Source organism: Cebus imitator, unplaced genomic scaffold (assembly GCF_001604975.1).
Source record: "Cebus imitator isolate Cc_AM_T3 unplaced genomic scaffold, Cebus_imitator-1.0 Scaffold134, whole genome shotgun sequence".
Taxonomy (NCBI): domain Eukaryota; kingdom Metazoa; phylum Chordata; class Mammalia; order Primates; family Cebidae; genus Cebus; species Cebus imitator.
In genome coordinates, this window is record NW_016107449.1 from 1,815,745 (window position 1) to 1,828,815 (window position 13,071).

Sequence of the window (13,071 nt, forward strand, 5' to 3'; positions counted from 1 at the left end):
CTGTATTGTTAACTTAAATCTCCCAGTAAAACATGGCTATTTTCTTTTCATAAAGCCTATGTGTATATTACTAAGTTTAAGTTGAATTGTCACCAAGAATTTTCTTTTTCTTTTATGTTGTGTTGTTTGGGGGATGGTACATTTTTAAAAAAATTTCTTTCTGTGCTCTTTTCCAGCAGTTTGTAGCTGTAAGGTCAAGGAATTTTAAATACTTGTGTTGTAGTCTCTTAATGAATTTGTTTTTATCTGATTCTTTTGAATTACTACCTGCATTCGAGAGCACACGGAGAACTGAAAAATAAAACATTCATTCACAGAAAAAAAAACAACAAGAAACAGTACAAAATGGTACATAATTTTTTAGATATCTGGGTATTTGGTTTACTGTATTATTAAACATCTGCCTATAAACCAAAAGCACTGTTTTATTGATGTAAGTAAGGAAGCACAGATATGGAGAAACCCGAGAACGTGAAATAGTTCTGGAGGGGGGGGACTTATGAGAACAGGCACTAACCATGCCTGAGGGACGCAGGCAGCCTGTGTTCTTAGGTTTTCACCTGGCCCACTGGTGGCACATTCCTGGTCACAGGTGTCCTCACTCAAGCAACACAAGCAACATAACCAGACCCACAGAAAGAACCAGAGGGAACCAAGGTCCCCACAGAGCATGGCACGGTGCAGAAGAGGCTGAATGTCCCAGCACTATGGGGGATGCAGCCTCCCAGTGAACCTTCTCTCCTAGTCAGACAGAAAACAAGAAAGCAGGGCAGGTGTCCTGGCAGCCCGGACACGTGGACAGGAAAGGTCAAAGGGAAGGTGGCAGAGAGATGAGCTCAAGGAGGAGCATGGCACTTCATGTCGGCGCCTCCATGGCCCGAGCTCGGTGTCGCCTTCCACCTCTGCCACCCTCTCACTCCCCAGACGCCAGCAGACGGGTCTCACTCCCTGGCCTTCACAGTGTTCCACCACGTCCTTTCTTGGGTACCACAGGACAATCACCTGTCACAGGAAATTCAACGCAGGTACAAGGCTCTCATCTATTATACAGGCCAGATTAAAGTCTCATCAATTGTCCTAATAACATCCTTTATAAATCCAATGAGAAATAAAAATAAAACCCTAAACCTCCAATGGACTGAACAGACCCTTTCTAGGTCAAGGGGACCCCAGAGAAACCTTGAAAACTGAGCTTCTGGCCGGGATGGGATGGGAGGTCAGGCATACTTCAGTGTGTGCCCTCCTCATTAACCTTTTATTTGAATTATTTCCTAAGGAGTAAGCAGAAATCAGCACTGGAAAACAAGAAATGAACAACTCATTTTTTTATGGCCATTGGTCAATCATCTGAGGCCAAGACCAGACTCCCCTTTCCTTCTTTGCGTTTTGATGTGACAGCTCAGCAGCTTCACAAGGCATCCCTTCCTGAAAAGTGGCCACCATCTCTGGGCTGGTTTTGGCTGACGTGGAGGGCGCACAGTGAGGGTTTTTGTGACTGCTTCAGTTTTTGCCATCACAGGGCTGAAAATCCACCTTGGGATCATGCTAATACCATCATTTTTTGAATATGCAACCCATGAAGAGGCATGAAGCTCAATTATGCATGGATACGCTTTTCATTCATGAATACTCATGACTCCTCCTATAGTTTATTAAACATGTATACTTATTCAGCACGGATTCCTGTCTCACACTTCTCCCCTCGAAGTAACTCTTTCCACCTTCTGTCAGAGGCTACAGCTCCCAGCCTGTCAGAATGGCCACCCGGCAGGCCTTCCTCTAAAGACCTAATTTTCTAGTTGGGCCTTTAGAGAAACGAAGCTCTCCTTTTCAAATTCATAAGCCAGACTGAATATCTAGTTGACCCCCAGAACACACAGGGCCAACTACTACACTCAGTTGTCATGCTTCTCAAGTCTCCTTTGTTGGGGAACAATTTTCTAGTATTTTCTCCGTTTCTCATGATATTGATATTTTCAGTGGTCTTATAGAATGCCCTGAATTATGGATTTGTCTAATTTTTCCTCTGATTACATTCAAAGTATGCATTCCGGGCAAGAATACCATACACAGGGGCTGTCATCCGCTCTGCACACACGGTGTCAGGAAGTGTGTGATGCCAACTTGTCTCGGTGTTGGTGGTAAGCATATGGTGAGAAAGGTGCTGATCGAATTTCCTGATTGATCCCTGCAATGGTTCACACCAAACACTCTCCCCCAGTGGTTGTAGGATTGGTTGATGATCTTTTCCTGAAATAGTTATGACTGGGGTGATGCTGAGAAGATACAACTAGAAGCTGGCACACATTTTAATTAGGCCATTTCTTTCACATTTATGAGTGGAGGTTTTCCCGTAAAGAGGAGCCTCCCTTCTGTCAAGCCTCCTTTCCCAGCATCAGCTGCACTTGAGGTTTCTCATCTCGCTTGCTGTGTCCTAACCCATCCTTGCCGCAGCCCACATTGATGAGGCACAGATGGTCCAAACTTGCTCCCTTCAACCTGCCTCCTGGGCTCTTACCTCTACTTTTTGATGTGACTATACCACTTTTAAGTGATTTTAATGGATATTTTATGTATCACCTCCATCTCAGAAAAACAAACAATGAAATAGAATTTGTTATTGCGGCTGAAGGCATCTCCAGTTGTCTCCCATTCCTAGTTTCAATAGCCATCCACAGATAATGGGCTCTGTTCTGACTTATGTAAACTGAAAATAAAATTCCAAGACCTCTCAGATGGCTGCATGGACCCCCTCTCACTCAAGTGCATTCCCAAGTAAAACTGAAAAATTAGTTTAGGCCATGATGGGAAGAGGGGGTCAGACATGCATCATTATACCCTCCTCCCTTTGGAATTCAGAAAAAACTGACCAGCTTTAACATTAAAACAGAGGTCTTGGGCCGGGCGTGGTGGCTCACACCTGCAATCCAAGCCCTTTGGAGGCCAAGGCGGGCAGATCACCTGAGGTCGGGAGTTCAAGGCCAGCCTGACCAACATGGTGAAACCCGGTCTTTAAAAAAGAAAAGAAAAAAAAAAAAAAAACAGAGATCTTAGGACTGACAAAACATACTCTTTGTAGCAATAAAATACCAAATTCCAACTTGACTGTAGTATAGCATCTGTGACAGATAGCAGGTCTTGAAAGAAGCATTTTACCCGAAAATATACTCCTTTGATGGATTTTGAAATGGCCCTGCAAAACCAGCTCTTGTGGGGGTAAATTTGCATTCTGTAGAGAATCCCCTTCCTGTCCCAGGTCTTTCCCTGATCCAGAAGAGAATTCACTAAAAGTCTGGCACCTTTTAAGGTCTGATAAGAGACATTTACCATCTATTCTCTCTGAAGCCTGCTATCTGGAGGCTTCATCTGCATGATTAACCTCGGCCTTCACAACCTCTGATCTTAACGCAGACATTCCTTTCTACTGATTCCAGGTCTTCAGGAAACAACTTAACTCTTTCAACCAGTTGACCACCAGAAAATCTTTAACCCACCTATGACCTGGAAGCCCCCACTTCGAGTTGTCCTGCCTTTCTCAACCAAACCAATATACACCTATGTGTATTGATTGATATATGCCTGTAACTGCTGTCCCCCTAAAATGGACAATATTAAGCTATAAACCACCTTGGCACATGTTCTCAGGACCATCTGGGGGTGTATCACAGGCCTCAGTCACTCACATTTGGCTCAGAATAAACCCCTTTAAATATTTTACAGAATTTGACTCTGTTTGTTGACACTGAGGGTGGGGAGTGAAAGGGCAAGGAGCAAGCACCCCACCCACCTGCTCCTGGCTCTTTAGAACCTTCAGCACCCTAAAGCTGAACTTGTCCCTGCTGGCCTTGTTGTACTCCTTCATGGCGAACCAGAGTGCCTGCTGCACATAGACGTAGTTTTCAGGGATATCTTGGAATGTCCTCACCATCTTCACTGAGCCCCAGGCATGGACTCCTCTGGACACAAGGGCCACAGTGGCCACCAGCAGCAGCAGGGCCTGGCAGAGCCTGACCATGGCGCCTCAGCCAAGGATCACAGGCCAGGCGCCATCTATCCTTTCAGATGCAGAGATGCTGACACCCCGGCTCCTCTTGGCACTGCTGATTAAAAGGAAGGAACTTCGTTAACACAGTGGTGATATGTAATAGGATTAGAAACATACATTTGGTCTTAACCCCAGGTTTCTGGCAGGAAGCACCTAAAACCCTTGCAATCCCCTGAGTGGTTGGGATGTGACAGGAGCAACTCAGGGTTGAAAAGGGTGATTTCTAATATACCCTTTTCAACCCCACCCGAGTGTATGCTAATGAGGTGACTCCTCATGGGTCCTCTCAGCCCCACCCTCCACATCCAGGGAGGAAAGAGGGGCCGAAGATTGAGTCAATCACCAACAACTGGTGAATTAATCAACCATGCCTATGAAATGGAGCTTCCATGAAAGCCTCGGAAGGAGAGGGCTGAGAGAGTTTCTTAGGCACTTCATGTGTCTTATGTAATCACTGCCATCCCCCATGGGGGCCGTTTAGTGAGTAACCCCTTTATGAAGGAGGAAAATGGCACTCATCTAGAGGTCAAGAGAGCACCTAAGCCTGCTTGATGGAAGCATCCGCTCTTTCACTCAGGCCCTGCCCTTCCCCCCACCTCGTAACCTGCCTCAGTCTAAGAGATGCACACATGTAGATAACAGCCTGGAATGCACATTGGCTTTTGAGGATATCCAGTTCTACTACAGAATATAAATGAGCATGTAGTTTGTAAGACAGGCAAACCAGTTAAGGTGCTTTAAGTATAGAGAGTGAGCAAATACAAACGTACGCAGAAGTCGTAAGTTGTGTGAATGAAAGGTGTGTGGAAGTAGTGTCTATCTAAGTTGAACACAGAATGTGATGGCAAAACTAAGAGGCACATGATATCCATCAGCGCCAAACATAAGCGAGATACACATAGCCAGAAGACTCATGAGATCTTAATCTGGCCACCCTCTGTTGACGTCACTCTGGCACCCTATATGCTCTCTCCTAGAAATGCAAATCAAGTCCTCAGCTGTGCAGGAGGCTCATCAGCTGGGCGGGGCAGCCCTGCCTGCATCTGTTTATAAACTAGTATGTGTGACTGACAAGCACTGTCCATCTCCAGGACTCTTGCCCAAGTGTCCACCATGGTCCCCCAACCCTATCATCAGCAGGGAGCTGATGTGGCTGAGAGAGACGGGAGCTGTGAACATGGAGGACCCAGGGCCAGGCGGGGGTCTCCTCACCGTCACCCCACTTCCCTGTGTTTTAAGCGCATTGACCTGTCCACCCACTTCGCGCTTCTTATTTTACACTGATCTGACACTGGTGGGCTTCCAGAAGCTCACTCTGACAAGTAAGCCTTTCTGCTCCACGGTCTCTGGATCACCCTCCAGGGTGGGCTTGGAGGCCACTCTGGTACACACACCACAGCTACACCATGGGCCCACCTCAGATCCAAGTTCTTCGCCGCGGTCCTGGCTGCCGGTCCTTGAGCCAACCGTCCCAACTGTCCCCTTCTTCCGGAGGACTTGAGCTAGGTGCTAGCCACCCCTTGGCTGTTCTCTGCCCCCAGCACACTCAGTTCATGCCCCTATGCCTGGTCAGAGTGTCTGCTGGGGTCTGCACTCCAGGTGCTTCTGTTCTGTGGCTCCACTCCCCATCCAGGTGGTCACACCCGAGGCCCCTTTGTGAGGTCAGCCCAGCCCCTCTGATGCTGCTCAAGTGAAGGGCGCCTCTGACCACTGGCAACCAAGTCCCTCACCCTTGTCCCACACCTGCTGACTTTCTAAACTTCTGTGCTCTGGACTGTGCTAGGTACACGTGACAGCACCTCAATGGCCACGTCTTTCAGAGCGCCATTATGCGATGCCACGGTCTGAGAAGCAGAAGGAACCACCAAAGAGCCAGGCTCAAGGACTTTGGGACTAACAGGTCTTCGGGAAGGTGGCTGGCCAGGAGCTAAGGGTCCACCAGCTGACAAGAGCTGCCACCAGACACGCCAGGTAAAAGGTGTCAGATGTCAATGGCCATGCCGGCCTAAGCTATCTCTGTGGAGTGAACAGTGTAGCCCAGAAGAGCCAGAACAGATGCCTCCCACCTGTCAGCCCTGTCGTCTCCCATCTTGTCACCTGTCCCAGGTAAGCATTCCTGATTCTGCTTCCGTGGGACACAGTTCTTTCCGCTGTTTGTGATCTCAGGACCTGCCACCTATCTGCCAAGCCAGGTTCCGTGGAGGAGTAGAACTCCATCCTACTCTGCATTTAGGGCTTGCCTAGGTGACAGTAGGGGAGCTCCCAAGAACTCAAAAGTCTGGAAATTAATATTTCTCTTTGCAAGATAAAATACAGATCAGCCCAAAGCACATCAGACCTGAGATCCAATTCCAAACAGAAAGTCAGGCCTGAGAATCGCTGGGTTAAATGTTCAAGTGTTTGAAACTGAATTGCATGCTCAACTAGAGAGCCATTTCTAAGAAGATACAACACACAGAGGCCAACGGAAAAGAATAATAAATCTGGCTACACATTTTGTATAGTGTGCACACACGCATAAACACACATACCCCCACACACACACCACAAAGACCGAAAAGGAGAGAGAACACAGAATAAGTCATTTAGAACCTATTTGGTAAAGGCCTAAATACTCTTTTATGGAAACAGCACTTTAAAAGACAGAAGAAAAAGACAATTTCCTCAATTGTCTTGGCTCAAAGCGAACCAAGAATTCAAGCGGACAACCTACCCACAAGGAATTCATTTCCCCTCTTGGCCGCACATCAATTGCCTGAAAACAGCTGGCCCATGGTGACACGTCACTCCAACTACCATACCGATCCACCTACTAGCTGATGTCTTGTGTCCAAAGCAGAACACAAGTGTCCACGGGAGGTTACACGCAGACAGCCAAGAGACGGCTGTGTCCTCCACCCCGCGTTGCACAGGGGAGGGGCCTGGTTAAAGGAAGAGGAGGGAGGCGGTGTTTGCCGAGTTCTGTGCTTGGTGTGGACCCGCAGCCTGCAAGGGAACCAGAACCCTCCTGGGCTCCTTCAGGGCTGGGGGGTGGGCCCCTTAGAGGTCCCAGGGCCTTTGCGTGGGCCCCAAGGCATAGGGACAGGAGGCAGCCCTTCTCACCTCTTGGCATAGCTCCTCCTTCCTGTCAATGTTCACATCACCAAACACGCTCTAAGGTGGGGTCATCAGGACCACAGGTGTTGGTGGCTCCAGGAACTATTGCCTCATAGAAAGCATTTTACTTTGCTCATGAATCAGGATAACCAGGATTTTAGGAAGGGCCCAGATAGGAAAGTCCTAGGAGGTGTAGGCCAGGAGCAGCTGGGACCACCATCATCCACAGCACGAATGGGCTCCCTGATAATGAGGAAGGGGTTTTATAATGGATTTATCCAGAGGTGATTCACACACTGTAGGACTCACCTGTTTAAGCGTACAAGTCAATGACTTTAGTATATTCACAGAATTTCAGAGCCAACCACAATCAATTTTACAACATTTTTTGTTACCCTAAAAAGAAACCTCAAATTTTTTAGTCTTTCTATGTCAATTTCCCCATCCCCTTTCAGCCCTAGGCAGCCACTAATGTGCTTTCTCCGCAGATGTCCCTCTTCTGCGCATTGCATGTAAATGGAATCGTGGTGTGTTATCCTGTGTCCGGATTCTCTCACTGAGCATGCTTCCAAGGTTCCTCCAGGCTGTAGCCTATATTGCTACTTATTATTTTATTACAAATAATAACCTGCTGTCCAGATATACCATATTTTATTTATCCATTAATGAGAAGTAGAGTTATTTTGGCTATTGTTTTGGCTTTTGGGCTGTTTTTAATAAATACTGTTACGATCATTCATGTTCAGACTTTCATGTGGACATATGTTTTTCTGTCTCTTGAGTATATACCTGAAAGTAGAATTATTGGGTCATATAATAACAGTATGATAATTTTGAGAAACTGCCAGATGGCTTTCCAAAGTAGTTGCATCATTTTGCATTCCCATCAGCAGTGTACGAGGGCTCCAATTTCTCTGTGTCCTTGCCAACACTTGATACCTGTCTTTTATATTATAGTTATGCTAGTGGGTGTGGGTGAGAAAAGGTGGTAAGAATGTGACAAACGTGACACAGGAAATTTTAATTTTCATAATATCGAAGAGCTCTCATGAGAAAATTGTTTAAAAAGACAAAATATCCAATAGAAAATCTGAGGGAAAGTCATGAACACAAATCACAAGAAAATAAATATAAATGTCTCTGCTACTCATGTGAGAATATGGTTATGCTCTTCCACAGTAAAAATTTAACCCAACAAGGAAATGCCACTGTTCTCTTACACATTGGAAAAAAGTTAAACACAATAACAATGCTGGATAGATACGTGACCTTCCTGCCATGTTGGCAGAGTGGGCATTCAAAAGTCCTTGTTAGTAGCAATTTAGCAATCTGTTAAACATTTAAAGATTACATGATCGTCAACACAATGTTCTGGATCTAGGATTTTAATCCCACAGAAATATTTGCCTACGTGCACAAAGTTGGCTGAAAAATTACTCACTGCAACATAGTTTCTAAGAGTAAAAAAAAAAAAAAAAAAAAATGAGAGAAACAGCCCAAACATATATCAATAATAGACTTATTTATTTATTTATTTATTTATTTTCGTAGCAATGGGGTCTCGCTATGTTGCCCGGACTGGTCTCAAACACCTGAACTCGAGCTATATCCTCCAGCCTCAGCCTCCCAACATGCTGGGATTACAGGCGTGAGCCACCACACTCAGCCCAATAGTAAATTTTAAATACAATGTTTAGTATTTGTGAAGTGAGATTTCAAACGACCACCAGCATGTGTGCGTGCCCTGAAAGGAGAGAAATCAGACATATATGAAATGTTATCAGTGAACTGTGAAATGCTAAGCAGGGAAGTATCTGGATTTGCTAAGAATGCAGTGATTTCTTAGGGTCCACGAAGGGACATCTGGGTATTTCCAACCATTTGCAGCTTGTGCCTCAAACATGATATATGCAGGAATTTCACTTTCTAAGTGAATTGTTCCTATAATGCTCACTCTGTTACAAAACAAATTATTTTTAAGAAGGTCAAATCCCCACAGTAAAAGTCAGATGCAGAGAGGCCTAAAGATGATGAAAACCAAGTGCCCACCCAACTCCTTGCCTCCCAATTCCACTTCCCAGGGCTCCTGAAGGATGTTGAGTCCTGCATATAGAAGATGAGAGGTTAGCTCACACACTCTTTCCTCTGCCTCTCACTGTTTTGATTAACTGATCAATAGACAGATAGATATTCTACTAGTTACTTTTATAAGCTTGAAAACTATCATCGCACTCTCCCAGTTCATCATCTCCCAGGAGTCCCTGGCATTTCTCTCTGTAGGATGAGGATGTCAGCACAGCCCTGCCGTCACCCCCACCTCCTCTAGGCCTATGTGCCACCTCCTGTTGTCAAAATCCTCATTTGTTTCTCTTCTCAAGACTGTGCTTTGCCCAACATTTGCCCTGAAATATTGAAAACCAAGAAAACAGATGCTTAAATCCCCAGGAGTAGTATGGTAAGGTTTCTATTTTTTTTCAGTATGATTCTCAGTATGATGAAAGATGACTGAATCTTGGCCAAGGTGGCAGAGCTGGGTTTAAGGCCATTGGAATATTGCAGCTTCAAGCAAAGGTGACTTCAGCTGACACATTAGCAGGCAGAAGGGAAAATGAGCCATGCCTGGTGCTATGGCGCTGATTGAGTTAACACAGCCTGGAGAAGGAGTCAAAGGCGAGACCCCAAGACAGTAAGTGGCTTCAACAGCAAGTACTGGTGAGATGCGCCAGAACAGGGAATGAAGGAGAAGCAGATTTGGGCAGGTAGTGTGAATGGTTGCATTTTGGGCAAATGGAGTGTTGCACCTTTATCAGGTGGCCCACACTCTACCTCTGGTTGCCAGCCAGTCTCCAGCCCACTACCCCAGTTCACATTCCACTGGCACCTAGGAATGCCAGAAACAGTCTTATTTGCCCATTAATCTGCTGCTGCCACCCTCCACCCTGATCACACAGAGAGTACCTTTTTTACCTGTAATGCTGAATAATGTTCTATAGCTGATTTCGCCTAGTCCCTGTTCTGAGCATACGTGTTATTTTCATCACTTCTGTTATTACCAACGGCATGATTGTTGTGCTGGGCGTAGCTCCTTGCACGTACCCAATGTCTTGCTTGGGAGAAATTCCGGAAAATCAAACAGTCAACAAGCATGCAAATACATCAAGCTCCCCCAGTCCTGTAAAAGAATTGTTCATTTGTGTGTGTGCGTGTGTGTGTGTGTGACAGAGAGAGAGAGAGAAAATACATGAGCAGTACTTGTAGTTCATTAGACTCCTAAAATGGGGAACCAAAAAACATTAGTACATAGAGATAATGATTGACATATACTTAAGAAAGTATGTATAAGATATGCTTTGCTTAACAACGGGAATACATCTGAGAATTGTGTGACTGGGTGATTTTGTGGTTGTGCAAACATCACAGAGTGACTTACACAAGCCTAGATGACCTAGACGATAGCACCTACTCCACACCTAGGCCGTATGGCATGGCCTGTTACAATACGGCAGACAATTGTAACACAATGGTAAGTGTTTCTACATCTAAACACTTATGATCATAGAAAAGGTACAATAGAAACGTGGCACTAGAACTTGGCCCACCTTCACATATGCGGGCTGATGGAACGTCTCTGTGCAGCGCAGGACTGTAGCTCATCCCCACAAGAAGCCCAGTAGAGAGGAGTGACAGGGATGCAGAAAAGGGAATGAGGAAAGAAAAAGAGAAACACGAAGAAAAACATAAGCCAAGGGGGAAAAAGTAAAAACAAAAGGTAAAGCCAGCAAGCTGGCCTGTGAGGACAGAGGAGGAAGGAAGGAAGGCCCCCTGTACCGAGGCGCCCCGCCACCCTCCCACGCCCTGGGCCTCCGAGGCTCTGGGTGTTCCTCGTCCCGGGGCTGTGCTCCTCCTCCGCTGTCCTCCTCCTCCCCTGCCCAGGTGGAGTTCTTCAATGCACAGTCAATACCCAATTATGGGCTGGAGCCTCCTGGGAAATCCACTTTTGTTCCTCAAACCCTCTGGGGCCAGATCTGGGCTCCACAGGTATCCCTGTGATGAGTGTGCGTGAAAGGTGGGGGCGCCTCCTGCTCAGGTTGCTCCTGGGGGGTCCACTGACCAGGCAGCCTTCTTGCCTGAGTTGAGTCCTCCAGGCGAGCAACTGTATGCAAACAGACGTTTCACCTCCTCTTTTCTAACGTTTATATCACATCTTTCATTTTTTGGCCTTACTGCATTTTCTAAAATGTTTCAGAACAGCATTTTATTTTAGTTCCTGAGATCTATTTTCATCAATTTATTTACATGCAATCTTTCATGGTCATTTCTTTTTATAGGTATCTTTTATAAACATTATATTACTGGACCTTGGTTTCTTAACAAATACGAAATTACCTGTCTTTCCATAGGGAAATTTCATCCACTCACATTTCTGTGGTCACTAATATTTTATTTTAACCCATTCACACCTTATTTATTTTCTTTTCTTGTAATTATGAGTTCTATCATTTTTTTTTCCTCTACTGGTGCTTGGAGAATCGATTTTCTTTTCCTCTTCTAGTAATTGGAAGTTCTCCATTTTGCTTCTTTCTATTATTTAAACTCTTATGTATTTAGAAATGTTACTTTTAAGGTTCTTGAAATGGGGAGATTATCTGGAACTATCTAGGTGGGTCCAATACAAACACCAAAGTTGTTGTAGGGGAAAGAGGGAGGTCACAGGGTCCTAGAAAATGGGACAGAAGGAAGAGAAGAGAGGGAGGCTGAGATGTGGGGATGCCGCATTGCTGGCTCTCAGGATGGAAGAAGGCGGGCCTGCCCTGGGCAGTGGGCAGGAGACAGCAGGCTTCTGTTGGAACCAGGAACTGCAGGACTGTTAACAGAATGACAGCCACCACCCTCAGCAGCGTTGCCAGCAACACATCCATTCTGACCTACTAGGCAAAGCTTGGGAGAAGGAACAAAACACATAGTGGGTGGTGGGTGTGGGGGAAGCTTCACAACCTGCATCACAGGTTGAACATGGGGAAGCAAATCCCACTGAAACTGGTGCACGTCGGAAGCGTGGCGGGCTCCTGGTGTGAGCCAGGGCCTTGGTTCCCTCCCTCCCTCCCTCCCCAGGTTGCATACATCAGCGGAGCCTCGACTTCTGCATGTGAACAGTTGGCTTCTCTCTCACTTTTATACACGCTGTGGAAAAACAGACCAAGGCAAGACCTCCAACTTCTCGCGGGATTGCTGTGGGAGAGCACCTTCTCTGCAGAACTTCTGGAGCCACCTCGGGCTGGAGGGCCAGGATGGATTGATTGATTTCTCTGTCTGTCTCCAGACCTCTGCCCCTTCCCTCTGACCTCCCCCAGATTTCTCCAGAAACCACCTAAAGCCCTTCTCCATCTATAGGATTAAGGGTCTCCTGAGAGACAGGTCTCCCAAGAGGCTGCTAAGGCCACACCTCGAGAACTCTGTCACATTTGGATGAGTTCCCTTTAAAAGCAAACGAGCCTGGAAAAGAAAACAGTTCACCACCCCTTCTTTCATAGACCCATCATTTACTGGCCACTTCCCTAGGCAGACGTTAAGCTGCAAGGGCAGCCCCAGTTGGGGACAGTGCCCAGTGCAGCCAGGCTCCCTGTGAGCATGGGCACTGGCCTGCAGTGAGCACTCCTGGGCTGCAGCTCGCGTTTGGGAAAGTTGTCTAAGGTCCCTGGCACTCAGCCGTCTCTATGGGACAGATGGGATGGTCTGATTCAGTGATCCTCCTTCTGGGAGGGTCCTCACGTCTTGCTTCAGGGATTGCTGAATTAGGAAAGACCCCTCAGAAATTTCTCTTCATCACATCTCTCTTCGTCAGAGGGAAGCGTGGGGGACTTTGAGCAGTTCTCGGACCTGCAGCCTGGCCCTGGGTCTTGTTTTATAGTTGAAGTTTGCTGTAACATTTA

General features: G+C 46.3%; 1 protein-coding gene across 1 annotated transcript in view; it reads right to left on the minus strand.

Annotated features, from left to right (window-relative positions):
- LOC108313156 (cystatin-13-like) overlaps window positions 1–4,015 on the minus strand; it is a 24,323-nt gene extending 20,308 nt beyond the window's left edge. Inside the window, exon 1 of the mRNA XM_017541457.2 lies at window positions 3,788–4,015. Within this exon, the coding sequence (XP_017396946.1) occupies window positions 3,788–4,015 (228 nt within the window). The remainder of the gene's footprint in view (window positions 1–3,787) is intronic.
- Between the last annotated feature and the right edge of the window lie 9,056 nt (window positions 4,016–13,071).